This window comes from Hydractinia symbiolongicarpus, chromosome 8, assembly GCF_029227915.1.
Source record: "Hydractinia symbiolongicarpus strain clone_291-10 chromosome 8, HSymV2.1, whole genome shotgun sequence".
NCBI classification, from domain to species: Eukaryota; Metazoa; Cnidaria; class Hydrozoa; order Anthoathecata; family Hydractiniidae; genus Hydractinia; species Hydractinia symbiolongicarpus.
In genome coordinates, this window is record NC_079882.1 from 20,607,589 (window position 1) to 20,634,382 (window position 26,794).

A 26,794-nucleotide genomic window follows, 5' to 3' on the forward strand; every position below is an offset into this window, starting at 1 on the left:
GATTCTGCGTTGAGAAAAATGGCCATGCGTATGTATTTGTATAGGTGGAAATTATAAGCAACACAATAAAAGGAATCCTTTAAAATATATTCGCTTTATTCGGATTAATATTTTCTAAAAAAAGAAGAATATAGTTGGAATAGAAAACCCAATTTGGTTTCAACACTTAACCTTGGAGTTATCTAACATTAAATAGCGACTTTATCAACCTCGTTCCCAGGGCATTTTGCCTTGTTAATGAAGTTTATGGAGCGGCCAATCCGTAATAACGGATCAGGGGCCACATGACCCTGGGAACGAGGTTGTGACTTTATGTTTACACAGCTACCATAAACTAACTAAGGTAACTTTTCAATAAGAAACATGACACAAAAACATTCTCAACGCTGGTCACCTCCAGTGCGAAAGGTCGTGGGTTCAATACCTGATTCAAAGTGTGAATCATTAGTTTGAGAATAGTTTTTCTTGCGCTAAAGGTAAATAAAACTTTATAATACAATGAAACTAATTACAATGGTTAGATGCTAAAAAAGAAAATCTATCAATCCACCATGACTGGTAATTTTCAATTACCTTAGATAGGATGCTGCAAAATCTTTCGCTAGCTACATTTTGAGTATTGACTGTAATTTTTTTTACAGCTGCTTTTTTAGCACCGTGAGCCATAATAAAATGACAGTAGCTAGATATCATAAAGAGTAAATAGTTAGCTAACTGCATTTAGCTATGCGAATAGTTAAACACACGCATAGTTAAATGCAGTATATATATACACAACTATACACAAGAGCCTATTGGTGCGTATCTAAGTAAAGAAAGACGAATATTAACTTTTATTTTCGCTGATTGTGTTATTTCTGCGGTTTAAATCAAGAGTTTCATGTAAAACACGATTTAGTAAACTTTTCGTTCCAAAATTCGATTTGTCCGCTAATACACACAGGCCTAAAAGAGCTGAGTGTAATTAATCCCAATGTCTTTTGGATCTTGTGTTTCTGAAAAATCTATAAATTGTATTAAAAGCAATTTTACTCCATACATTTTTATAATATTAAAATTCTAACTAAACTGGTCTTTATTCATGTCATCTATACCATATCACCATTTCTTTCTCTAAAACAAAAAGAATTATTCTTATTGACAAAGCTATACACTAAAGCATCTAGTTACATTATCGTTGAGTTCTGCTGTAGCTGCTTAGCTAGCTGGCTTTGTAATTTAAAAATTTTTGCTGCTAGTTCTCACAGCTAACAAATAATCAGAATTTTTTCTCAAGTGAAATAGAGTCACAAGATTGACTAACTAGCAAACTGCTTTCACAAAAAATTTCTTACCAAAAACGATCCGTTATTTATTCAAGGTGTTGACATTCGTTGTGACCCTTGTCATGTCTGGAAATTTACACCATGCCTTTATTCTTCCAGTCAGACAGATTCTTCTTTAAATTAGGGGAGTATGGAATTTCTTGTAATTTTTTTATTTAGCTTTAACGCAAGAAAGAAGTAAAGGTATCATTTAACTTTTAATATATAATATATCTTTTCAATTTCCATGCATATCATCGGATTATTTCTTTTTATCTCAGTGTTTTGGAGATGACGAAAATATTATGTTTTCTACTGTAATCATATATCACATATTTACGGAAAAAATCATCTTCGAAAACCGATATAAAAAAATCCTGGCTGAAAAGTTAAAAAAATAAATTCTACCTGTCACTTTTTATGCGTCTTATGGAGATTGCTTATAGCAACCTAACGTTGCCATTAGTAACGCTACGGCAAAAAAAATTGTTTTTGAAACACTCTGTATTGACTTGGTGCTAAATAGATTCTATATGTACAACAGTAAATTTAACGCTGCGTTGTAAGGAAAAAAATGATAAAAAGGAGAGTGTTTTTAATAATTTATCATCCACATTTTAATTAAATATAAACAAAACAAAAGATATCAAGAATTGTAAAATATGTACACATTAATTATTAAAACACACTTCTCTCTAAAGATAACTGAATTATAAACACTTAGTGAAAGTCGGTTAAGCTTGTTTCAAGAAACAAATGGTAGAATATATCTGTAATAAGGGTAATACGGGAAAGTTTTTTTTTACTTCAAGCTTAAGAACACAATGTGCATGAGGTAAAGGTCCATGTTTTGTATCTGAGAATGGCGATTTTTTGTGTTTGTTTAAAGTAAATATTGTAGTACCTTCAGTAGAAAAAAGCAGACGATTTTTGCAGGCCAACTTGATTGAATTTTATAGATTCCAATGTAAGCATTTTTTTTATATACATTAACATAAAAAAAACTTGAGTCCATAACTATTGAGTAAAATCTTATGGTTTGTGACTAATAGCTTCTTTTTAATGTGTAATGGTTGGCTTTATTTGAAAACTTTTAAAAATATAAAATTAGAACACTGAAGAAGGAGTTTTCGTCGTATATGAAAGTCACGTGGAGATATTTCGCCTAAAAATTTACGCAAAAACATTAAAAAATAAAATTGTTTATTTAGGACCGTGTGTTCCTCCACGCGTAGGTTAAAAAAATTAAACACGTGATTCTAGCTGGTTTTAAATTCTTTTATGCCATCATACAATTAGAAAATTCTTGGCAGTTGATTAATGTTTCACCAGCCCATATAATATGGGAAAGATTAAATAATGTAATGTCGAGTAACTGTTACATTGGGGTAAAATTTATTTTACGCAAAAAATATTCGCGAACAGTTAACAGTTTCTCGTTAAAAAATCTGTTAAATCAGTAAATGGTTCAACAATTAAAAGAGATTGACGTTTTTCAACCTCGATCCAAGGACGGTTTGTCTATTTTTTATACCGATATAAAGAAAAAGAAAAATGCCCTGGGGTCAAGATTGGGTGTTTTTTTACAAGTGTGATTATTCCATAGCAAAAAAGAATTTTTTAAGGTGTTTACTGACATTTGGTGATTTTAGTCGTCAGTTATAAAATATGTCCGTGGTTATAAAATGGATTGGAATTTTGGATAATTTTAGAAAGGAAGAGGAGTATAATAATATATAATAATATTATTATTGGGTAAAAAACAAATTCAAAATTGCAGTATCGCACAATGTTGCAACAATGTCGTGAGGATTCGATCACAAAGTAGCGAGCAAGTTAGATTTTTTTTTCTCAGCTGCTCTGTATATCATGTTTTCTTTAAGAACGATAACTTGCACCTGTGCGTCTAACCTGCCATTTATGAATACATTTCCATAGCAACGATATAATTGGCAAAAAAGTTAAAAAGCTACTAAGCTTGCAGATATTTTGGTGAAGATAGAGATGATATTTTAGTGAGACTTTCAATTTTGTTCTTGTGTTATAACTTTCGTCGCCGTCTTCGTCGTCGTCGTTTTCGTCGTTGTTTTTGTTGTTGTTCAGCCTTGCGTATTAGAGTGAGTATAAATTTGAAAGTGTGTTGCCGGTGTTTCTCACCTTTTTCCCCCAAGTTCTCACCTATTAAAGAACACTTTTTGAGATAAAGACGTGGATTGTAGAATATGAGATTTTCTATCAGCGACGATTGTACGTTTCTATGGTAGGTGTGTCGATGTGTTATTTAATGTATCTGTTGGCAGCTTAAAATGTTCTAAAAAACAGCCAATCAGAAAACAGTGTTTCTCAAATATAATTTGACCTTGATGAAAATTTAAAACACAGGTTTACAATGTCATATGTAGCAAAAAGTATAACGAAATAAGTGTTTGAATAGTTGGTTAATTGGGAGATTGTTATTTCGAATTGAAGAAAAGAATAGCTCATTCAGTTTGTCTCTTCCACTTATTCAATCTTTGTCCTTCGCTTGTTTGCATTTGCTGAAAAATTAATTAATTTTTTAAACCATTTTTTTAAATACGAAAGTTTTCTACGAATAAGTGAAACTTGAATGGTAAGTGAGAACACGCTATTTTTTGATGGAATTAGTGCGAAGGTCTTAACATTATTTTAGTGTGTTTGTGTATTTTTATGTGCAGTGGGGTAGCTAAAGTACCAGATTTGTTACAGACTTTCAATGTAAGTTTTGGATATAATATTTAACCACATAAGTCTAATAAAAGACGACCGGGTGGAAAAAATATTATAAAATTTTAAAGTTATTTGAAGACATTATTTCGGTATTCATATTATTGTTAAAAAGCTTTATCATTTCTTAAATATGATAAATGAGTAGGCGGCATTTCGGGAGGTCCTTTTTCCATCATCGAGCAAAGTAAAAATGATGTTGAGCATCTACTTATATAATTACAAAGTATCGATATTCATAAGAATTAACCAATCAGATACAAGCTGTTAATTACGGTAATTAATATTGTTCATACCTGGATTGAAATAACTACATCTTCTGTAGGGCTAGTAACAAAAATCTCAGGACGTTGATACAAGGAAAATTTGATACGAGATGCTGTTTATGTTTTTGTCACGATCTACACTATTAATGGTTTCTTTTATTTTTCCGGTCGTTGTTGTAGATTATGTCAATGATTTTCTTCTCATCCCAGCTAAACTGATGAATTCTGCCCCAGCTGTGGTCCGCCATTTTTTTTCTTATTTACATCTCGTTTCTCGATGTGTGTATTATGTTCTTGAAATCGCTGCTTCAGTTTTCTTTTTGTTTCGCCATCACACTCTTTACACGGGATTTTATAAACAACATTGCTTTGTTCTTCCAGGTTAATTTTGTTTTTGGGGTTGAGAATGGTAAAAATGCTTAGATTTGTGTAAAATGTTCGAAACGCTAAACTTAAGCTGCTTCATAATGTCATCATGCATAATTAGCGGAATATGTAGCTAAGTCTAAAATCTTAAGAAATAATAAAGAAATTTTTACAACAATATGCAAATTCCGAGACAAGTTTTCAAACTCCTTTATATAAAATTAACTTCTTCGCGGGAGGTAAGCTTTAGAATAACTCCTTAACTGGAAATCGCAAAATAAGCATAACATTTTTATAACAACTTATGTCACCTTATCGATTGAAATAATTTTTTAAAAAAATTGACGCGCAAAAGCTAAAAATGTCAAGTTTGGATTGTTTTTAGCACTTAATGGACATTTCTTCATGTCCACGTATCTCTTATGTCCACCATTTTTCTGTGCCCACGTAAAAAATAATAACAGGCATGCTCCTTTAAACGTGTGCTAAGAGAGGTCTCCAATTCGTAAAATTAACGAATTATCTCCATAATATAAAAGTTATCTCCACAATACATAAATTATCTCCATTAGATAAATGCCCTTTTCATCATGCAAAATTTATCTCCATTATAAAAATATTAATTATTTATGCAAATTACCGTTTTTCTTCTGCAGCTATATTGTACATAAAAGATTACTTGGCGAAAAAGGTGCAAAAAAACTTTTACTTAAAAGCAATCCTTCACAATATTAGAAGCAACCAAAGCATATTAAAAATTAATTCTTATTCTATTAAACAAACTTGTTTAAAATTTCAAAATATAAAAAAAAGTAAAGTAAAGAATGATGAACGATGTTCTATTGATATTTCAGCTCCTAATATGTTTATGATGTGATTAGAAATAGTCGACATAAGATCGAAATTTTATGGAACGATACAAAAATTTTGCAAAATTTTGACCTAGTAATATTTTCGTTATAGTTGAAATAGAATTAATTATATATGTACGAGCTTGTGAAGAAGGAAAGCATATTACCAGAAGAAACAACACCAGAAAACAGTGCAATGGTAAGAAGCAGCGTTCATTATAGGTTTCTATGTTATATGTGTAAACCTCTATACTTCCCCTTCCTTCAAATCAGAAAACTATTTTCCTCTTGACTAAGTGATAAAAAGAGCTATTAACGCAACTAGATTATTAACAGCTAAATTTCATTTTTCTTATTTTAAAAAAAAGGTGAAATAGCGGTATTTCTCACATAACTCTTACAGATGGCGGCTCTTTGTCAACAAGGAAGGACAAACGAGATCAAAAAAAGTTGACAGTCGGAATAAAGCCAGCTGTTTTGACGTCATTTTTCTAATGACGTTAATCTCGTCAAACAGTCGTCTAAATTGAGCTGTGCGTTTATTGAACAAATTTTTTGTACATAAGCTCAACAAAAAGCTATTTTTAAATCCACAATCATTTTGTAGACATTCTCGCTATCGAAAAAAAGAATTTATCAGTCAATTATTTACTCGTTTTACGACAGCGGGTAAATACGAATATTCGTTGTAATAAAAAGATCAAATTTCTCAAAAAAAAATAATAATAATACGAAAGTAAAAATAAAATAAAATAAAGTACATTTTTTTAATAAAAATTTGACCCACTCCACATTCGTAATAAATTATTTTATTCGTGGGATAAAGTAGGGTCGTGTTGTGATCTTTACAAAACTATTTCTCAATTGACTTAAGGAATAAAAAATCTATTAACGCCAGTTGATTATGGATAGTAAATTCGAAACCCAGCCATCAAACTTTGAAAAAAAAAAACGATTGTTTTCTTAGCCTTTTTTTTTTTGTTGCTTCTTTGGTTTTTTGTGTTATTTTAGCCTCGTTTTAATTATACAAAGGGTGTATGGCTTGAAATCGAGGTTTTAATATAACACGATAGGTAGTTAAAAATACATAATATAACCCGTGAAATATATATAAGTGAGGCAGGGCTTCAACAGTTTTGAAACAAATATAACAATCCAGTCATGAAGATCCCACGATAAAATACAAATTCATTATTTCAAAATGATCAGTAAATTGCGGTCTACCTGTGTTGTTGTTTTATTTTAAGTACCTCATTGAGATTATATTTGGGCACAACGTTGTCCCCAGGACTTGCTTTTGTATGGAACATAACAAATATAAAAACCTAACACGCACTGGAAACAAGGTTGATTTTGGCGCAAATATTTTTTTTGTTTTAGTTAAAAACGTTCCAAATACCTGAATGATAATAATTTCTTAATAATTTCCTAAATATGCCAAACTAATAATGATTCTTATAAATTTCGTAAATATTTCTGTTCGTTAAGTGCCTCAATTCCGACCTGAAAGTTACGGTCAAACTCTTTATATGGCCGAAATTATAAAATTTTAGATGACGTCATAATTATTATAATTTATGAAATTCGGGAAAGGTGTAGTAGCGTAATACCCGCAGATATCCGCGAAAAAAGTCACAAAATCCAGCAATTCGTGAGAGTGCGTAAGGGTGCAATTTTAGTCAATCGACGAAAATAAAACGCGTCGCCATAGCCATCGATGAAAGTTTACTCAGATAAATACGGTAATTCGCCCGTCTTAGCAAAGTCGATAGATATCGCATTTGCTATTTGTTGTTTAAAGATTTCGTTGGTAGTTCAGCATGACCAGGTCTTGGCTGACAGACAGACAGATTATTATAGAGATTTCCACGCCACTCGTGAAAATTAAGACCGAAAATCTTTCTTACAAACACTCATTTACGAAAATTATTACTCGCGAAATCTATTTTTTTTTTTTTTGATCCGCAAAACTAACTACCATTTATAAAAACGCAGTAAAAAGAATTTAAAGATTCTCAAACAAATGTCATCCAAGTTTTTCAATCAATTTGGGAACAATAAAAAACATTCCCACGAGATTAACACGTTAGTCCAGCTTATGACATTTTGACGTTTGAAGAGGTGATAAAAATTTCGTGCTTAAAAAGCTATCAAACGATCGAAGACATACTGAGCTGTGCGAGAATTTACATCACGAACAAGCTCCAGATAAACATCAAACATGCGGAAAAAAAACATGGTGAGTGTAGCTATGGAATATAATATTTTCTTGTCTACGGTAGCAGGTTCAAAATATCTCAACACAGCATTGAAAACCACAACAAAGGACAAAAATAAATGTCTGTTACTCATTTCCCTCCAACCCTGTTAAACTGGATTTGGTGTAGTCCATTTCATTTTGTTTTGCGTAACAAAGTATCCATAAACTTTATTTTTATTTTCCACATAAGGTATCGAAAACGCAACAGGTTGCAAATAATGCAATATATATGGCTGATAACTGCGTCACGCTTTTTCAGTTTCGAATTTCATGCTTGATTCACAAATTGTTACCAATTAAAAAAAAAAATTGTCAAACGGAAAATGAGTGTCTCATTAAAAGTGATTTTTCTTCCCCTGATAAAGTGCGTTCATAGCAGAATAGAAATTGTATTTGTCATATTAGCACGTCATGGCAGTTGATCAATCACATACATGTCCTAATTCCGTCCGCATTATACGCGTTGCGCCTGTGTTGTCTTCCTTTCAAATGACGCGCTGTTTCCTCTAAAAACACACATCAAAAATTATCTACATGTTTTGCTTTGGCACATCTCTTTTTGTATAGAAAGTGTAGATTCATCTATTTTTTTCTTAACATTCAAGCTACCTTTTCTGATGGGTTCCATATTTTCATTAAACTATCCTTGAACGGCCTTAAAAGCTTTAAATTTCTGTTATGAAAAATATACGATAATATTTTTTGGCTCAGAAAATGTTTACTTCACTTTTCACTCTGACATAGTAATGACGCCATTAATTGTCTACTTATCATCATGAGCAATTAACGTCTGACAGTAAGCAATTAGCCAAATGGTAATGTCCAAATGTTACTTCGTTCATCAATTTACTTCCTTCTTGTGGTATATTTTTCTTGCTTAATACTAGAGTTATATCCTACGAAATTATTTACAATTTAAAGGGGAAATATAGATTGATAGCTTCTATGTATTCACATATTTTAGTAACTGAAACAAAACAAAAAACAATTTAAAATCCCATTAGAAGACTATTTAGTTAAATTTTACATCACATACTCGTTACTAAGGTGACGTTGGTAAATAAACAGATCTGATCAATTCTAAAATTATCTTGATTTAAACCTCAAATTACCAATTTTAGTGCGATATCACAATCCAATGAGCCAAGTAAATGCTCAGTTGGTAGAAACTCGTTCCCAGGATTTCTTTTTCTATGTACATGATATGCGATTATTTCTCAATCAAATTTAGTTTGTTATTTATTGTCTGTTGTTGTAAAACAAGAAAATTTTTTTTTTAATTAACTATGAAATGGGAAACATATAAAGAATTTATTATTTCTCGTCACTTTAACTCTTGTTGGGGAAAAACGACTGTTCATCTGTTTCAAAACACTACTTTTTCAGACGTATATCTTTTCCCGATTGGCCACGGATGAAAAATCACATTTTCAGAAGAAATCCTCCTTCGTTTGGTTTAATATCGCATGTCTACATCTTTCACCGGTTAAAAAATGGCTGAAAACATTTTTACGTTCTATCTTTAAATCCGTCTATATCCGTAATCAAACAATTTCAACTAAAATTTCATATGATTTAAAATTTCATTGCGAAAAAGACTGTAAAACATCACATGTTAAGGAGCGCCATAATGATCATAATAAAGTTATTAATAGAGTTTTGAAATGGTTCTCGATGACGTACCACAAATACGATGTCACATGTTCGAAATTGCGTAATTAGCATCCGATGACATTTATAAAGAAACCTTTTCTCATATGTTTAGTTGGCTTGTGGAAAGCAAACAGACGGACGCGAGAGCAATAAGGAGGCTAGGATGCATATCTTAGAAGGTTTCGTTGGAAAACAATACAAAGCGATCGTGGTAAGTTAATTCCGTGCGTACTTAATACGGCTTCAAACATTAAGTACTCTCTTAAATAAGTAAGCTACTGGCTAAACTGTTAAATAGTTTTATTAGGCTTAGCTGTTAAAGGCTCGCTTTTTTTCTATACATAAGACAAATCTCATTGACGTAAAGAAGCCTGGGAACGAGTTTGCAGCAGTACAAATCAGTAGGCGATACAAAATCTTATCAAGCAAGGACTTTTTAGAAACAATGACTTCACGGACAAATTAAGCTTGTAGGTACAGGTATTATCCTAGCAAATCGTCAAAAATGGGAACGAAGTTGGTTGGGTCGAAGAATAAGATTTCCTTAATCAGCTAAGAGCAATTAGCAACTTCATAAAAGCATTCCATAATTTTTATAAAGGGAAAAATGAAATGACATTTATAAAATCATGCAATTACCATTTCGATATAGCGTACAGCATTGTCAGTAGTGTCATGATTATTATTGTCACATGATGTAGAAAGCAGTCAACACAAAGCATCTTTTATCAAAAGGTCCTACATAACTTGTATCTTAGAGCAATACAGCGGCGTGCACCGCTGGTAATAAAATGACCACAAAACTAGAGAAAATATTTAACTTCCAGTTCTTTTCTTAGTTCTTTTTTCACCATATACAGTATTGAACTGGTAACTAACTTGGTCGCTCTTGTTTTTATCTTGAACGAGGCTTATCAGAGTCAAATTAATTTCTCTTATCTTTCATTAAGCGGATTATCATCAGAACATTTTTTATTTCTCAAGCCCAATCCTCTCAAGATTGGCAACACTGTCTTGTTTAGGCGAGCTAAAAATGTTCAAATAACTCCAGCAGGAAGTCGCATTGCAATTTTTCTAGAAAGCCAGGTTTTATCTAGCTATTTTTATTTCTGGGACTCAATAATGAAATGTGTACCATTATTTCTTTCTTACTATTTTCAAACACGAAACATCAAACCTCGGCCTTTTTTGCTTTTTTTAATATCTAAGACGGTTTAAGTAAAAAAAGACCCTGGGAACAAGGTTATTAAAAGATGTAAAAATGATAGCAGGCGGCCTAATTAACTTACATTTGTTGTAATGTCATTTTAATCAATAGGATTCTTTCTGTCAAAACATGAGGCAGATAACATAGACGGCATTGATTGTCCTACTCAGTACAAGGTAATCTCTATGACAACTCAGACAAGTTTCAAATACTGGTTCGTTTCGAGCAAGGCAAAATCGTATAACCTGAGGTTTCTTTCAACAAATTTATATTTCGTCGACAGAGTATGAAATCAATAACTTAAAAAACATCTGTGAATTTGCTGGTTAAAGTGAAAATTTAATTGGTTAGAAATACATCAAATTACAGAAAGCTATAAAATTATAGATTACATAAATAGAATTATGTTTAAACAATTAAAGAGAAAACAAAACGACATGATAAGAATAAACTTGTGTATTAACTGAACACGTTAACAAAGTTTGAAAAAAATTGGGAACAGGCATATTATAAATCTTTATTATAAAGAAATATTATTTAAAAACTATTGTATTATCACCGTGACAGAATTTGATGTTAAAAGATAATATTATTCTAAGTACAAGAGCTTAAGCAAGGTGTATAGAAAAATATTTTCTATACGAGGTGATGCTGTTGGAAAGGAAAGACAAGTTAGAGTTTCTGTTTTAACATGTCATCTTTAACATTGGTAAGCTATGCAGCGTTGTAATTTTCAGTGAGCAAAAATAAAGGGCTGTGGCCACAGGTGCTGAAATTATGGAATTTAGTCTTTTCTTGTTTTTTGATGCTTTTCGAAAGACGTTAGTAATTTTAAAGCAGCCTCACGGATTATCTATATTATAATGCCCGTATACGTCTGTCCGTCCGTCCGTCTGTCTGTCACGCAAAATGGTATCTTAGCTGCGACGGGCGAACCCGTGGATTTTTCCACGCGCTAACGACTAGTTACACAAATTCGTCGCGTGATCATCAAATTTCACAGTACCTAGCCAAAGTTCAAAGTTTATTGTTATTTTTTTTCTGTGTCGAGAACATATACAATATGTGACAGATGATATTCGAACTGTTAAAAAACATGTTATAAACACACTTTTAAAAAAAAATAGCAACATTAACAAAACCTCGGCACAAACACGCATAAAAAATATTATATTTTTTTTTATGCAATTTAGTTGTATCGAACACAAAGGGCATGGTAAAGAATTGGCTTAAACACTATAAAAATTAAGTTTTAATTCTGATCTGACGTCAAGGCCCACTTAAAGAACCGCAACAGATCACGATCATTGTTTATATTTAGCTAATGTGATAGTTGATAATATTTGACAGCAGCATGCATGTAGAAAAGTACCTTTCGATATTTTTACCAGGAGCCTAAGAAAGGAGTTGGTTGTGAAGTCTTGTCTTTCAAACTCTCTTGAGTTTAAATTCTAAGCATTGTTCACACAATCAAACTTGAATGAAAAACGTGCACTAAAGTAGACGGTCAGAGCGTGTGTAATTTTAAAATTGAAATGTTATTTTTCGTATTTATAGGCCCATCCCATTTCTCCAAAAAGCATGGACGGTAAGTCTAAAAATAATTTTTTTTCTTATTGACCATTGGTTAAAGAAAAAACGTAGAGCTGTTATTTATTATTTTCAAATGGGTAACACATTTGCTTTCATAGATCTACGAGAAGCATTTACAGTTTTTGACAAAAATTCCGACGGATTTATCTCAAAGCAGGAACTTTCAGAAGCAATGGAAAATTTTGGTCACATGATTTCGAACAGTGAACTGGAAGAGATGATTAACTTAGTTGATAAAGACGGTAAGCACAACAGTTACTTTGAAATGTCGACAGTTTGACCATACATAACACCGTTGCTTTAAAATTTCGACAGTGTGACCATGCACAACAATGTTACTTAAAAATTTCAACATTTATACCATGCGCAACACTTTTAAATGTCAACAGCTCGAACAGTTTTCAAGGGGAGGGATTAATTTTTTTAACAAAAGCTTCTTACCAAATATAAATCTTAAAGGTTGCTGCGAGAAATCGTAAACGTCATTTCCAAAAAAACCCAAAAACATCTTTTTTTTGTGCTCAAGTGACAAAACCATAAGCAAAGCTAAACCCCTTTTAGGAACAAAGTGTTCAAAATACGAAAAAGAAAAATCTGTCTTTTTAGTGATTTTTAACAGAACATTTTGATTTAGCTAGGCTGCGCAGGAAACTTCTACTTGTGGTTTCACCATTGTTTACTAAATTTTTCGGTTATAGGAAATGGGTTGATCGATTTTCACGAATTCCTAAATCTCATGGACAGTAATACACTGGTTCAAAATATCGACCAAGAGATGGAGAGTTTATTCGGCATGATTGACACAAATAACGATGGTTTTATCTCTGAGAAGGAATTAAAAGCCATGATGAAAGGCCTCGGTGAAAAAGTGCGCAAAAAGGATATTCGTAAAATGATTAAGGAGGCAGACATGAACAAAGATGGGAAAATTAGTTTTTGTGGTAAGCTGTTCAGTCTAAATGCTCTCACCACTTCATCACTGAATCAAAATACTTGAACCAAGCAACAACATGAGTATATCTCTCCTACGTTGAAGGTCACTCCTCCCTTGCGAAAAGACAGTACAGAACTAAAACATACATTTTCCCTCGTCAAAACTGCCTCGGTAGATTAATTACCAAAACACCAAATATTTCGGACAATTTTTGCCCTATTTCGGACGTTTTTGTGCCTATAATTCGAACGAGATAAAGAACATGTTTAGCTCAAGACATCCGTCAATGATTTTTTTGTCGTGATAAAGTCTTCTAGTGACTGATGTTTACGAAATAGAGCCACAAAAAATAAACTTTTAATTTCCCCTTCCTATATAAGAAACATTGTAATTATAAAAAAAATTCAAACGCCTAAATTTCCAAGCAACAAAAATTTTAACGCTAAAATTTTCAAACGAGTGTTTTGTTCGAAATTAAAACCGTCAAAGAATTTTCGCAAATGGTATTTTTAATAAAACGTCGGTTCTCTTTAGAATTTAAAAGGATGGTCGCTAGCGGAAACTTTTTATCCAGGTGAGCTGTACAAAATCATTAAATAAAAACTTCACTTGAAATATTATCTTCACAAGCACACAAGTACTCGCAACTTGAATCAACAAGAACGAGACAAAGGATTATAAATATCCAGAATATAATCCTACTTGACGCAATGCAAGCATAAGTGAACTGTTCGAAGTTGCTCTTCAAATGTATTGTCATAGGAAGGCGGACAAAACGTGTTAACATTAAATGTATATATTTGTAAATAATTACTAATAACAGTACACAATTATTTTTATCAAATAAAAAAATTGTATCCATACAATCCATTTCCTATTTTGTCCCCATACATCGTTTTGTCACTCCATGACGGCCACGGTAACTCTACAGTCCGTATATATACTTAGGTATGCTAAGCAGCGTTTAGAATCCTCTAGTCGCACTGAGTCACGTCTGCAATAATCAGCACAGCTTAATAAGTTTGAATTTAACCAAATAACATAAGAACTGCTGTGTGAACAGAAGTGAATTTTGACAAGTTCAAATTGGACAAATCTAATATAAAAATATCCAAAATTACTACTTTAAAATTTGCGGTTATGTGCCAACATATTTTCTTACTGGTTTTAGTCGAGCATGTGTGGTTGAATTACAAGCTTTAATCACCAACGCGGGCCTGCTATGCTGTAAATAAAGAGACTTTACAGTCTCCCGGCCCTCGAACGAAATCAGCCCGACTTCAAGTTAAATCAACACAAAAAAGATACTGATATAAAAAAATACATAAAGGACTCCAATTGGTAGTATCTACGACATATACTGCCTATGCTGACCCCGACATTCCGGCGCCACTTCGACGGAAAAAAAAGTTAGCCTTAGAAGACCCATTGACTGAAGAGTTATCTCGGCGTTATACCTATAGGAAGGATAAGAAATGGGAGAAAATGAAAAAAAGCTTTTTTATCGGCTATGTCGGTTATATTGTACAATAGTGAGACATAGTGAAGCAGGATTTTGAAAGGAATTATATGAGAATGGTTAGGTGGATGTGTAACGCCAGTCTGAGAGACAGAAAGAGTTTAGATGAGCTAAGAAGCAGGCTAAGTATCCGTAGAATTAAAGATGTTATACAGATAAGAAGATTGAATTGGCTGAGGCACTTGGAAAAAATGGAGGGGGATGATTGGGTAAGAAAGTGTAGAGACTTGATAGTTCCTGGGGCAAAGCCCAGACGCAGACCGAGGAAGACTTAGCAGGAGGTTATAAGGACAGACTTGATACAGAGAAGTTGAGTTTAGATCTAACACAGTCTAGATCAGATTGGAAGAGGGTCATTAATATACCCCGTCAAACCCATGCTAGCATGGGAAATGGACGGTAAGCCGAGAATGATGATGATGTTTTGAGAAATTGCCTAGTATCCTCAAATTTCACATTTTCAAACACAGACGAACATTCGCTATACAAATAGCTATATAATAGCTATTTGAGGTTACTGTTTCGGAATCTTTAATTTCGCAATGAAAATGTGTTATTATCTACAAATGCTCAGCAGGAAATTCAAAATATAGTTAAGTTCCGTCGTTTCGTCACCGTTTACCTGGAGGCCTGACACTGAGGCCGCCAGGTAAACGATGGTTCCGACATCATGCAACACACCCTGGGGACAGGACATTCCTAGGTACATTTTATACTTAAGAGAATCAATTATTACAAATGTAAAAAAATGGGTTTTCATGCATTGCAAACATTTCCTGGAAAGCAACAAAAACTGTCACCGAAACAGCGTTCCAAAAAATTCACTAGATTGAATATATAACCAATCAAAAACAGTCACGTTATTAGCAAGAACAAGAACCTTCTTTAGGTTGTCATGACATAAAAGAAGCCCAGAAGATCGAAAGGATCTTTCGATCGACTCTCGACTCTCGACCGCAGGTTCTTTCAAGGTGAGTCTACGTAAGAACCAAATATTTTCAGGTGGCTTACTAGGTGTTTCCTGATTTTTAACAAACAGGATCTTTTCCATACATTTAACATTAGCAACAGGTGGCTAACTACGGTATAAAAATTCCGCGAGTATTCATCGTAGATTATCGAAAATATCAATCTTCGTCACGTTACATGTTATTTTTTTAAAATAATTATGCGCCTTAAAAAAACTACAAAGATTTTGGCGTGTAATATACGATTCATTTTTACTGCAATCTCTCGGATTTACATCTCGGTTTTTGTGGTTAAAATTTGGAATTATACAGTTTGGTCTTTAATACAAAATCTTAAACGGTGCTAGTTGCTCGTCTCATGCCCCTTTATTTTCAGCTCTCCGTCATTTTGCGCCATGCTACGGATTGCCCCATTATGTAGAATCATTAAAATGTTAGAATGAGCGACTAGTTTGTCAAAAAGATAGAGTTTTGGTCCAAGATTGTAACAAGGCATTACAAAAGATTAAAACATCCTGACAAGCCTTCATTAACTGTAGGAACGTTTCTTTGTCACATATTTGTGTGTGACAATCCACGTGTGAGTAAAAAAATTTCACACTTGATACTTTTCCAAAAATATAAATATCAGCATTGTATTATACTTATACATTAGATGGTATTTCATCAACAATGACATATGAAGAGTTGGGCACTAACCATTACCTTCATCTTGCTTGAACTGATTTTTCTTTTTCCAATATTCATCTAAAAATTGCTGATCAACTTGAATACCTTTGTTTTTAATAACTTTCCAAATCTTATCGAGTTCTTGGTTTGACTTTGCTTTTTGTAGCCATCTTGTCATATTATACAAGTCAAGTAATTCCTTTTTAATTAATTTGCAGTCGTCTACAGCACACAAGTCTTTGACTCGATTATTATCCAATTTGGGAAAAATTTCATAACCTGTAAGTTTCTCGATTTCTTCTAAAGATACTTGAAAGTCTTGTAATGTTTTTTGGTCACTTATTGTTGCGTTTGGGACTATAAACGATCCAATCGCTTTGGGTTTGTGATTTTTTTCGATTAATATCACTTTATAGAGATGTGTGGGTACGGCTACGTTGTTTTCACCTATGACCTAGAATCATAACATAAACATCTAATTAATTTGCAAGGCCGCTTGTTAGGTAAGATTTCAGTCAAACAAAATTGTTTGATCCAATGGGTAATGAAACACAAAACCCAAGTGAAAATCAATTTAGCTATAATATTTTACAGAGCTAAGTGCAGATATAACAGTCCAGAATAACTAACAAAACGTATACCTGAAATTTTAAAAACTTTTTCCCGCTATCATCTTTTTCCGGTTTAAATAACGGACCAGAGATAACATACACGCCATCATATCTTTTAGCAAGTGTTCTGCAATATACCTCCATTCGATACCAGAATCCACCATTGTTTCCATAATCTTGTGGAACAATATTGGAAAGATAAAAAGTCTCTGACATGCCACCCTGGTCACTTTTAATATCCCCTAAAAATGAAATTGGACACGTCATAAATGGAGTAAGAATAAACAGAGAAAAATTAAATTATTTTGCAATTACATAAACATCACATTGGAAATTGTGTTTTTATAGATCTTAAATTAAGACCCATATATAAGCTATGCTCTTCCAAACTTAGAAATCTCTTAGCATTACAAGTCTTATAGTTCGCCGTTTTATACAACAAAGCTAGGTCAGCTGCACGATATTGGTTTAATTAGTTGTATCTTGGATCCTCATCAATGAAAATTTTTATTATTTGGGCTCAGCACAGCAGAGCTTATATATAAGAGGACTTGGTTAAACTTGAGAATTGGATTGAGAATTGCACAGAATATGTATTTCTTTTTATTCGTGCAAAAAATAGATTGCATGAAATAAAAAAAAAGATTTTTTTCAAAATATAATTAATCATTATAAATTAAACTATTATCAATAATCTGTGTTAGTTGGCATATATCTTTTAGCACTAACCAGCCTGACAAAATAATCCTTGATATCAAATAAATGTTCCTAAAAACTTAAATTTTTAAGATGTTTAATAATTTGAGGTGTTCAATAAGCTTCTTCTTATACATACATGTAAGGAGTGCGTGAAAATTACATTTGCAAAAAAAAGGTACATGAAATTTAAACTTGAGTGAAAATTGCATGACTAACACACAAAATTCACATCACTTACTTATTTTTTATCAGAAAAAATGTTTGCGTAAAAGACCACAACTATTACAAGATTGTAAATAATTATAAATATATAAACTTGTATTATTTTGAACATAAAGACTAACCAACCTGCTGGTACCATGTGACCACGTGCAAAACCACTACCCAGGTAATCTTCATTGCTGGATCGAAATTTTGCTGGGATTTTTAAATCATGCTTAAAATTACAGTTGTATCGTTCTGCTGGTCCTTGCAGTTGTGCTTTAGTGAGATACTCAGCTACCCATGAAGGAACTTTTTTAGCGTTGTCATACCCCAAGGCATAATAACTATAATGCAGATTCTGAATAGCTTTGGGCAAGCCATAGTTCTCCTCAATTATTTGTGTAGTGGACAATGAAGATGATTTTGTTTGGTTTAGCAACCTATAGAAATATTAAAAGTATCAAAATTACAATTACAATTACAACTTTCAAATGACATACAGGATAAGTTTCAACACAAAAAAAGAAGTCAATAAGATTTTTGCAGGTTCGGGGGGTCAAAATTTTAAAGAAAACCAAAATCAAATTATGCTTTTATGTAGTACACATAAAATAAAGACTGTTGAAGTTAAAATTCACACATATATTATTATGTAGTTCTAGGTAAAAACAAGTGTAAATCGTATTATAAAAAAAAAAATGTTCATTTACTCTCTAAAAAATCCTTCCATTTTTATTAACTTTCCTTTAATTGTTTGACGCCAAATTAGGATAGTAGCTTAGTTAGGAGTTTTTCCATTAGTTAGGAGAGCATCTTGTTTAGGCAATTTGTTATGTTTTCTTATGATAATTGTGACAACAATGTCTAGTCACGCAACCTTTTATGTAGTTTATTTGCTTGCTCAATGGTGCTAAACTAAAAATGTAGCACATGTTAATTGGGATTACAAACGTAAAGTGGTATCTCCACTCTATCCCAGTATGAGGCTAACTTGGTTGACTAGTCTTGTTGGCCATCCTGAAATATATACTTCACTGATGTGGTGTTGGCCTATGACTAATAGGCACAACACTAGCCTGTCTCAACTAAAACAGTAGACTACCTTTAGCCTGTTATCTTAATGCTATATAGCTCCAAATCAAAGCAATAGAACAAAAGTGGAACACAGTAAGCCTTTTGCTCTTGAACGTACAGGCATTTAAACTCCTACTCTCCATAAATACAACAGTGGTGACCCCGTACAGAAACCCTGGACACTAGATATCATGTCTTCATTAGCTTGGATGTCAACTGAATACGCTGCGCTATTTAGTGGTCGATGTTTGATTTTTAGGTATATATACAGGGTTTCCTTGCACTGGGTCATATTTAATTTGGCTTGTAGATCCAACTAAGGTTTTAGGCCAGAGGCAGAATCAGCCATCTCCATGCCATCTTCCTCTTTAAGGTTACTGTAAAGGAAAAAACTCACTTGATGAAAAACCCTTATAATTTATCAATACTTTTATGTTTTTTCTTCTGTTTTTGTTCCTGAATGCTTGATGAAAGACTTTTTTGATGGTGTTATTTTTGTGAAATGTTAATTTTCCAAAAAGAAAATATAATGAAATAAACACACACCATTTTTTTTTCACCGTACGTTTTAAAATGACTTCTTTTTCCGAACGCCTGGTCGCAGACTTCTCGTTTTTGCACCATTATATTCAGCATAAATTAAATTCAAAAAGGTTCCCGGTTTTTTTTCCTAATAACATTGTTATGAAATTATTTGTAATTATATATAATCATTCAAAACAATGCATATTTTTTTCTTTCTGTCGTCATAATTCGCTAATCAGTAATTTATACAAAAAAGTCTGGGAAACTTTTGTGCATAATTTATTCAGCTTTCCATTACCGAAATTTCAATGAGCCAATAGGAAGCTTTCGGAAAAAGAGACCACAAATGTAAAGGCATGTATGCGAAAATTTACTAACGAGATATTTAATTTTGTGTTGTGAAAATATGTGAACTGAGTATGCAGAAAGATGATAGAAGTGCGAACTTTTTCTTTATGCTGAATATGCGTGCATGCATTCAGAATTATTAATAGACAGAAGTCAGGGTTACAAGAGACAGCTGATATGCATACTTCTTAACTTTGATTTTTTTAATGATTTTTTATACGACAACATTTATATATTTATCGATGGTGAAAGTAAACTATCTAAAAAATATTATTATGCATATATTTATACGGGAGTTTCATATCATGCATAATGTTTACAAAAAATATGCTCAACTCATTTTGCACATATTTTCTCGAAGGTGTGAAGGATATAACACTTCTGAAAAGGCTTTTTCCAGAAAAAAGGGATGTTCCAAATAATTTCATGGAATATAAAATATACAATTCGAAAGAAAACTTTTTTTTCTATATGTGATGAATTTTTTGCAAAAAACCTAAAAAAAAATTGTTTCCTTTACAGTAACCTTAAATATAATAAACCTAATTCTCGTACAGGTGTTAGGCTTCCCTCATCAACCAGTTAAGGTGCAGGTATGTATGTTCCCCACAGTCACTAGGACAAGCAAGAACATATTTCATAAAATTTTATTAAGTATATATTTAGAGAGTCAGTTCATGCCAGTTTCTCCTAATAAGATTCCACTTCAGGGAGGAGCACCAAAGATGCAGTGTGTCATATAATGTAGAAAAAGAAGCCTGTTGGGCCTACAATTGGGAAATACGCACCATAATAATTGAGTCCAACAGGTCTAAAATATGGGACAATGTGCTATATGGTGCAGGAAACAAAAGCCCTGTTGGCTAACCTTTGCCATAAGCATGAAAAATAATAAAACATTGACATTGTTAATGTCAATTTTCTTTCGCCTGAAAGATGCAAAGTGTGCAATAATGGTGCAGGAAAAAGAAGCCCTATGGGCCAACCTTTGTGATGAAGGTGCACCATAATTAGTGTCAGTACAAAATATGATTGCACAAAGTATAGACTGACAGCACACATTAATTTCAAACTAAGACCAAGCATCTCTCAGCACATAACTGCATCACCAGCAAACTATTTAAGAATCGTACTTACTAAAAAAGGAAACGACCGAAAACGAGCAGAAACCACCAAAAACGCCAGGAAACAAGCAGAAATGAGTAGTAAACAACCAGAAACGAGCAGTAAATGACCAGAAAACAATCAAAAAGTCCAAAATACAACTAAAATACAAGAGGGAATGGCTATGACAGGCGAAAAAGATTTCCCGCACGAAGGGAGCGCTATTTTTGTTTTACGCATGTCTGGAAAATTATAAACTTTTTCTTTGTTTCTTCTATGTCTGGGTATGATACATATATGGATGATAATCTCATCTCCAGGGCTCTTCTACGCATATGATATGCCGACACATAAGCGTACAACAGCCCTGGAGATAAGCTTGTATGATATCTTCAACATTCCTACCCTATTAACGGTTTAAGTAGACAACTAAAAATGACATGGATCTTGCATATCGCGAGCAACAACTATTTCATATTGAACAAAACTAAACAAATTTAGAAGTTTCTTCATGAATGATTTTTAAATATCTAGCTAGACATGTTTTTTTCTTTTTTCTCACACAAAACTTTTTTTGCAAAGTCACAAGAAAATTGTGCAGTTAGTTACATGAAAATGAAGCTTTCGGCCAAATTTATAATGACCTGGGGTTTTAAAGATAATGAAAGTATAGCTAGCTCTAGATTTAATATATATATAGTCTGTTTTTAGGTAAAAAAAATGTTGCTTATATGCAATGTAAAAGTGCCAGGCAGAAGAAATATGTTGATAGCCCGGTTAGCAGAAATTAATTGGCTAAAAAGTCTATCCTAGCCTGTTTGCAGTTGTCCTTGACAGTCAAAGTTGCCTAAACTAGGATCATAGCTAGTTAACACATTATGTTGTGTTTAATCTTGGAATAAAGTTTGGAAGGTGTCTTAAGTGTGCAAACTGTTGAATTTTTGAGCTCAAAAACTAGGGTGGGCAGACCCTTTGAAAATTCACTGGGATATAATGTATTCCAGTGCCTTCTGGAGTTTAGTTTATCTGCGAAGTTTGCTATAAAATGAAAACAGAAAAAAATTAAAATATAAAAAACGTCATCTGTTTGCCATAAACTATTTATATATATTCAAAGTTTTAACCTTGACTTAACTTCCAGATACACGTTTTCTAATAATTCTGTTAAACCTGCACCAACTGCAAGTCCAAGTATAAATGGGTAGGTTTTCTTTGTTTTTATTCCTATTTGTTTATAGTTTTTCCATCGTTTTGAAGACGCCATTGTGATTTCTTATTAATGTATATAACAGAATGTTTTTATCCCATAGGCTTTCTGCGCAGCACCATCGCCCCCCACCCCCTGTCCCCAGGGAGTCTTTTTGTTATGATCCAAAAAAAGGTTCGATTTACTATTTTTCTGCTTCCAATGCAGGGTAGACGTATGGAGTATGTAGTATAGAGTACGCACCTGATGTAAATATTCCGTGTTTGGTTTTTTCGTGTCGTAATCCCTAACCCTCGTGACTTTATGTTTCGTCGTGATACTCTTCGTCGCGGTGGCACGTTTTCGTCATGGTGAGTTATTCTATGTAAAAGAGCGTGCAGAATGACTGATGCCTTAGTCCTTACAAAATAAAAAGTCAGGTTACCAATCTTAAAGTGAATTCAAAAGGTCTGGACCAGGGTGTTCTTATAAATTTTTGTTTAACATTTAAGTGGGCTTCACTTTTTGATGCCGGCGGCAATAGACTCGCAAAAAAATTAAACATACAGAGGTCGTGTAGACACCCTCGTCTCCAGGTTATTTGTCATATATTTTACCAAAAAGGTGAAAAACCCAGGGGACGAAGGGTGGCCGTGAGGACAAAGTAAGTGTTTTCGTGTCGACGACAAATACACGACTGGCAGATACAATGATTGATAGATAGAAATGTTTTTTTCTGAATTCCCCACTAAAGAAAAGACGTATACTTTTAAATGTTTTATAATCTTTGCTAGAGATATCCTTAACTTCCTGTGCAGTGCGAAAAGGAGATGGCAGCTTGCCCTTTTGCTTAAAAATACATTAAACGGGACTAGTACTAAGATAAGCTGAATAAACTACTACATTTCTTGGTAAATTTTAGACTGGATACTCCTTGCATAAATTAAAATAACAATAATAAAAAATATTTCAAACATCGTAGTTTTGTGGCGCTCGCACCACCAATGAGCAAAAAATTCATATATACAAGCAGAATACAAGAAGTTGTTTGCCTCCTAAAGTCGAAAGTCTCTGGTCGTGGCGCGCCCTACCAGTTTTTCCATATGTCTTTGACGTTAGTCTGTTGCGTTCCGCGTTTTACTTAAAACTTTCTTGTCGTGTGTACGGTACATGGAATCAGTCCGCAGGCGGGTTTCACAGGGATGACTGGTTGGCTGTTGACCTACACCGTGATTTTTTTATTTTGTTTTGTTTGTGCTTACTTTTGTCTATCCTATATTCCAATTTGTATATTAGCTAGGTGTTTGAATCCAACAGAAAGCAAGATTTGTTATGCAGTAATCACAAGAAAAAATAATTCTACTGTAACGTCCTAAGTGACATGATTCAGCCCTCACTCTCTCACACAGTAGCAAGAGAAACTTTTTGGCAAAAAATTGCTAATGCAAATAAAGATTTCCTCAGCAATTCTTGGCAATTTTTTTATCTAGTGTTTTAATGCAAGTCAAACAAGTGCCTTACCTGGAGTAAAAATGATACATGAATGATTGCTTCAAACATTGCCATGTATTTTTCTATTGCATGGAATCAAATAGAACTGTATAAACCAAACAAACCTTCCTAGTCACAGGAGTTGGACCTTGTATTCCAGTGTGCCTGCATATAAATTTTATGAGAATCACAAGATGTACAGATTCTACATGGCTATCTTCAGAAATAGCTAGGGATATACCCTGTCTATTATTTCCAGAGTGCGGGGAGGGGGGCATGTCTTGGATGGGGAGTCCTGGAGTATCTAACGCTCATTTTCAGGTATGCAGACCTAATTATGGTCCATATTCTACCAGACAACTCCCTATACTATATCCAACAAGCAACACAATGTGCCATCTCCCAGAGCTATGATAACATTCATTTACCCATATTAAATCGCTGCCAAGGGGAATTAGACCCTGGTCTCCTGGAAATTTTATTCAAAATTTCATGCAAACTCATCCTGTTTGTAGGTGTTTGTGGTTTATTGACACCCTTGTGCAAACTCACCATTTTCCCTATACTTTACTGTACATACAAGCAAAATTGGCCATTATGTTTTTTTGTCAGAGTCATGTGCAGAACTTTTGAGGTAACACTCTTACTACCAGGAAAGACATATGACCCAGACAATTTTTGTTAGTAGGCAAATTAATGTATGTCTGCTATCTCTTGTTTTTAGTGGGAAATTGGAAACTCATACTAAAAGTGTTACAAAATGTCAGTTACATAGTTGGTTACATCAGCATGTCAACTATATGCATTGAGCATCTGATATATTTGTTAACCTCACGTGCTGAGAGAATATTATTGGTTACTCCAATTTCTTTTAGAATATAAATGAGAGAATCAGATTCTTTTGGATTTTGCTTTCACTCATAATAATTTAAATAACTTTTCCATAGAAAGAAGCCAGAGATCTGTGAGCTGTATAGTTTTGATTGTTTGTGAAATCCAAAGGTTGGCAAACATTAGATCTGGTCCTTTAGGCCTATAAATTTATATGCCAAATTTTTTTCGTTTCTAGAGTTGATTAAAAATACCTTGACAACATCTTGCTATTGCTTATACAGACTGTTCTTATTAATGGTTTGCATTATAAAACATTTTTATAGTCTCTGTCTTAAAGGGATCCCGAGGTAATTTTACAAGTTGGACTCACCTGAAAGATTTGCATGAGAAATGCTAAATGTATACTTACTTTTTGTCAAAACTTCATGAAACTCCAGATATAGCTTTTTAAATATTTATTTTTCTTGTCACTCGACCGCCATCTTGGTTATCTTCGACCTTCTTCTTTGTTAAAAATTTTCATTTTAGCTCCAGTCTTTTTTAGTGGCACATGACCCTGTTACGTATTATTTCAGTAGCGCTTTAATTATTACTGACTGCAAGGCCAGAACATATACCTTCGCGCGGCAAAGTGAAACGAAAGCTCTCTATGAACAATTATTTTTTTAAAAAAAATTAAAATAATTCTGCATAAAGTTCTTTACGAACGATTATTTTTTTTAAAAAAATAGAAATAATTCTGTATATGTTCTCACATAGCTAAGCAATCAAACGAAAAATGAAATGTGCATGGTTTTTATTTCAAAGGACTTTTTATTTGAGACGCAAGTTGTAACGATTTTTATTTGAGACGCAGGTTGTGAAAATTACTGATCATTCAACATGTCACACATTTGTGTTACAGTCCTGGTCTTTTAAGGTGTGCGATAGCGCCCCCGCACCTCCGCACGCTCCTGCACCAATGGAGCAGCGTTTTCAATCGCGCACCAAAAACACCCTAGTCACCTCAATTATGCGCACCTGAAATGTCTTTTGTATAAAGTAATTATTAACTATACTAATAATCAAAGAAAAAATTACCTACAGTTTGGAATTTGAATGAGGAACATGGCGTTTAAAAATAAATTATTTATTCATTAGGTTAGGGCATTATTAGGTTGATACAAAAGTTTGATTTTTTGTCACCTAAATGTCATTCCAGGCCAAAATTTGACCAAAAAATAAAACTACTTTATTTTCGACAAAAATTGGCACAGTTAATAAAAAAAATATGCTGAAAATGATGGTCACATCAAAATTTTGATTTTTTGTCAACTAAATGCCGTTTAAGACCATAAACCTTTCAATCGCAAGACTTTCAACCATAAATGATAGGCTGTATTTTTTGTTAGCAATTTCTTTTAAAACGTGAGTTTATTATGACACGTTTCGTTTTGTTTGCGTTTGTTTGTGCTTTATCTTCAGAGCTTCCTGCCCCAAAACTCTTCGAATGTTTGGCATGATAACACAACAAATTAGCAGGTTGTCATCAAATATTTTGGTAGCGAGTGGAAATTCTTAGAGCCCCCAGGGCTTCTTGTTTAAACTTTATTCAACATGTTTTTTCTTTGGTATTACATCACGAGAACATTCGTCCGAAAGCTGTATTAAGTTACAGGACACCTAACCTCTCCCATGTTCTGGTTATATTTAACTTTCATGGATGCGCACTTTTCTCGCAGTATTCTCTGTGACGATGAAGGTCGGACTGACTCGTGGCATGGTTCCAAATGGTCTTCCGTCTTTCGTTCGAGTCTCAGTGTAATGCACCAGCCGAGCATAGGAGTGTCAGCATGAAGGAAAGGGGCCGACTTTAATGTTCTCTATACCTTACTTTCTTCATAAAAACACCGACCGTTTTTGATCGTGGCATTCAAATTTCACAACAAAGTTACGTCGGCAATTACGTCGGCTAAGGGTGGGATAAATTAAAGTAGTATATATTCTTTTCTATTGATTTTTTAATATTTTTTTAATAAAAAATATATCCCTCTACTGAGTAACTTAGGCAACCTCGCCCCCAAGGATTGTTGAGAACAAGGTTGGCAATACTCACTTGAGCATCATACCCCCACCTAGGTTGACAGGTTATAGATAAGTAATTTTACAACTAGTTTGTTGAAATAAATTTTTTTAAATCTGAAATAAAAGAAATCATGCACACACCTGATGCTAATATCTTATTTTTTTGTTTTATTGCTTAAACGGCTAGAATATCATGTTGAATTATTTTTTTAAACAAAAACAAATCATTAGAGATCGATGTGGAAAGTACATTGGATTTTTTTTAACTTTGTTGCCACAGTATATGAATTCTTTTTGGCTATGGAAGTCATTAATAGTA

The 26,794-nt window shown here is 33.2% G+C and overlaps 2 protein-coding genes and 1 long non-coding RNA gene across 5 annotated transcripts; 1 reads left to right on the plus strand and 2 right to left on the minus strand.

Moving 5' to 3' along the window:
- Positions 1-94: 94 nt before the first annotated feature.
- Positions 95-5,504, minus strand: LOC130655914 (uncharacterized). The gene is made up of 3 exons (XR_008984784.1): positions 1,713-5,504; positions 1,335-1,484; positions 95-1,113 (listed from the first exon to the last, which is right to left on the minus strand). It is a non-coding gene; the product is annotated as an uncharacterized LOC130655914 (long non-coding RNA).
- Positions 5,505-5,646: 142 nt separating this feature from the next.
- On the plus strand, positions 5,647-14,045 carry LOC130655913 (neo-calmodulin-like). Of its 3 annotated transcripts, none has more exons than XM_057458725.1 (6): positions 5,651-5,731; positions 9,558-9,656; positions 12,210-12,240; positions 12,344-12,487; positions 12,944-13,186; positions 13,714-14,045. In XM_057458725.1, the coding sequence occupies exons 1-6, from the start codon at positions 5,666-5,668 to the stop codon at positions 13,755-13,757; spliced, it is 627 nt and encodes a 208-aa protein (XP_057314708.1). In that variant the 5' UTR covers positions 5,651-5,665; the 3' UTR covers positions 13,758-14,045. The 3 variants fall into 3 exon arrangements, with proteins under 3 accessions (XP_057314710.1, XP_057314708.1, XP_057314709.1); XM_057458726.1 differs by lacking the exon at positions 5,651-5,731 and adding an exon at positions 7,644-7,771; XM_057458727.1 differs by lacking the exon at positions 9,558-9,656 and having other exon boundaries at positions 5,647-5,731.
- On the minus strand, positions 13,713-22,958 carry LOC130655911 (nuclease EXOG, mitochondrial-like). Its single transcript, XM_057458723.1, has 4 exons — positions 22,025-22,958; positions 17,994-18,289; positions 16,977-17,188; positions 13,713-16,789 (listed from the first exon to the last, which is right to left on the minus strand). Exons 1-4 carry the CDS (start codon positions 22,162-22,164, stop codon positions 16,361-16,363), a joined length of 1,077 nt encoding a protein of 358 aa, XP_057314706.1. The 5' UTR covers positions 22,165-22,958; the 3' UTR covers positions 13,713-16,360.
- Positions 22,959-26,794: the final 3,836 nt, after the last annotated feature.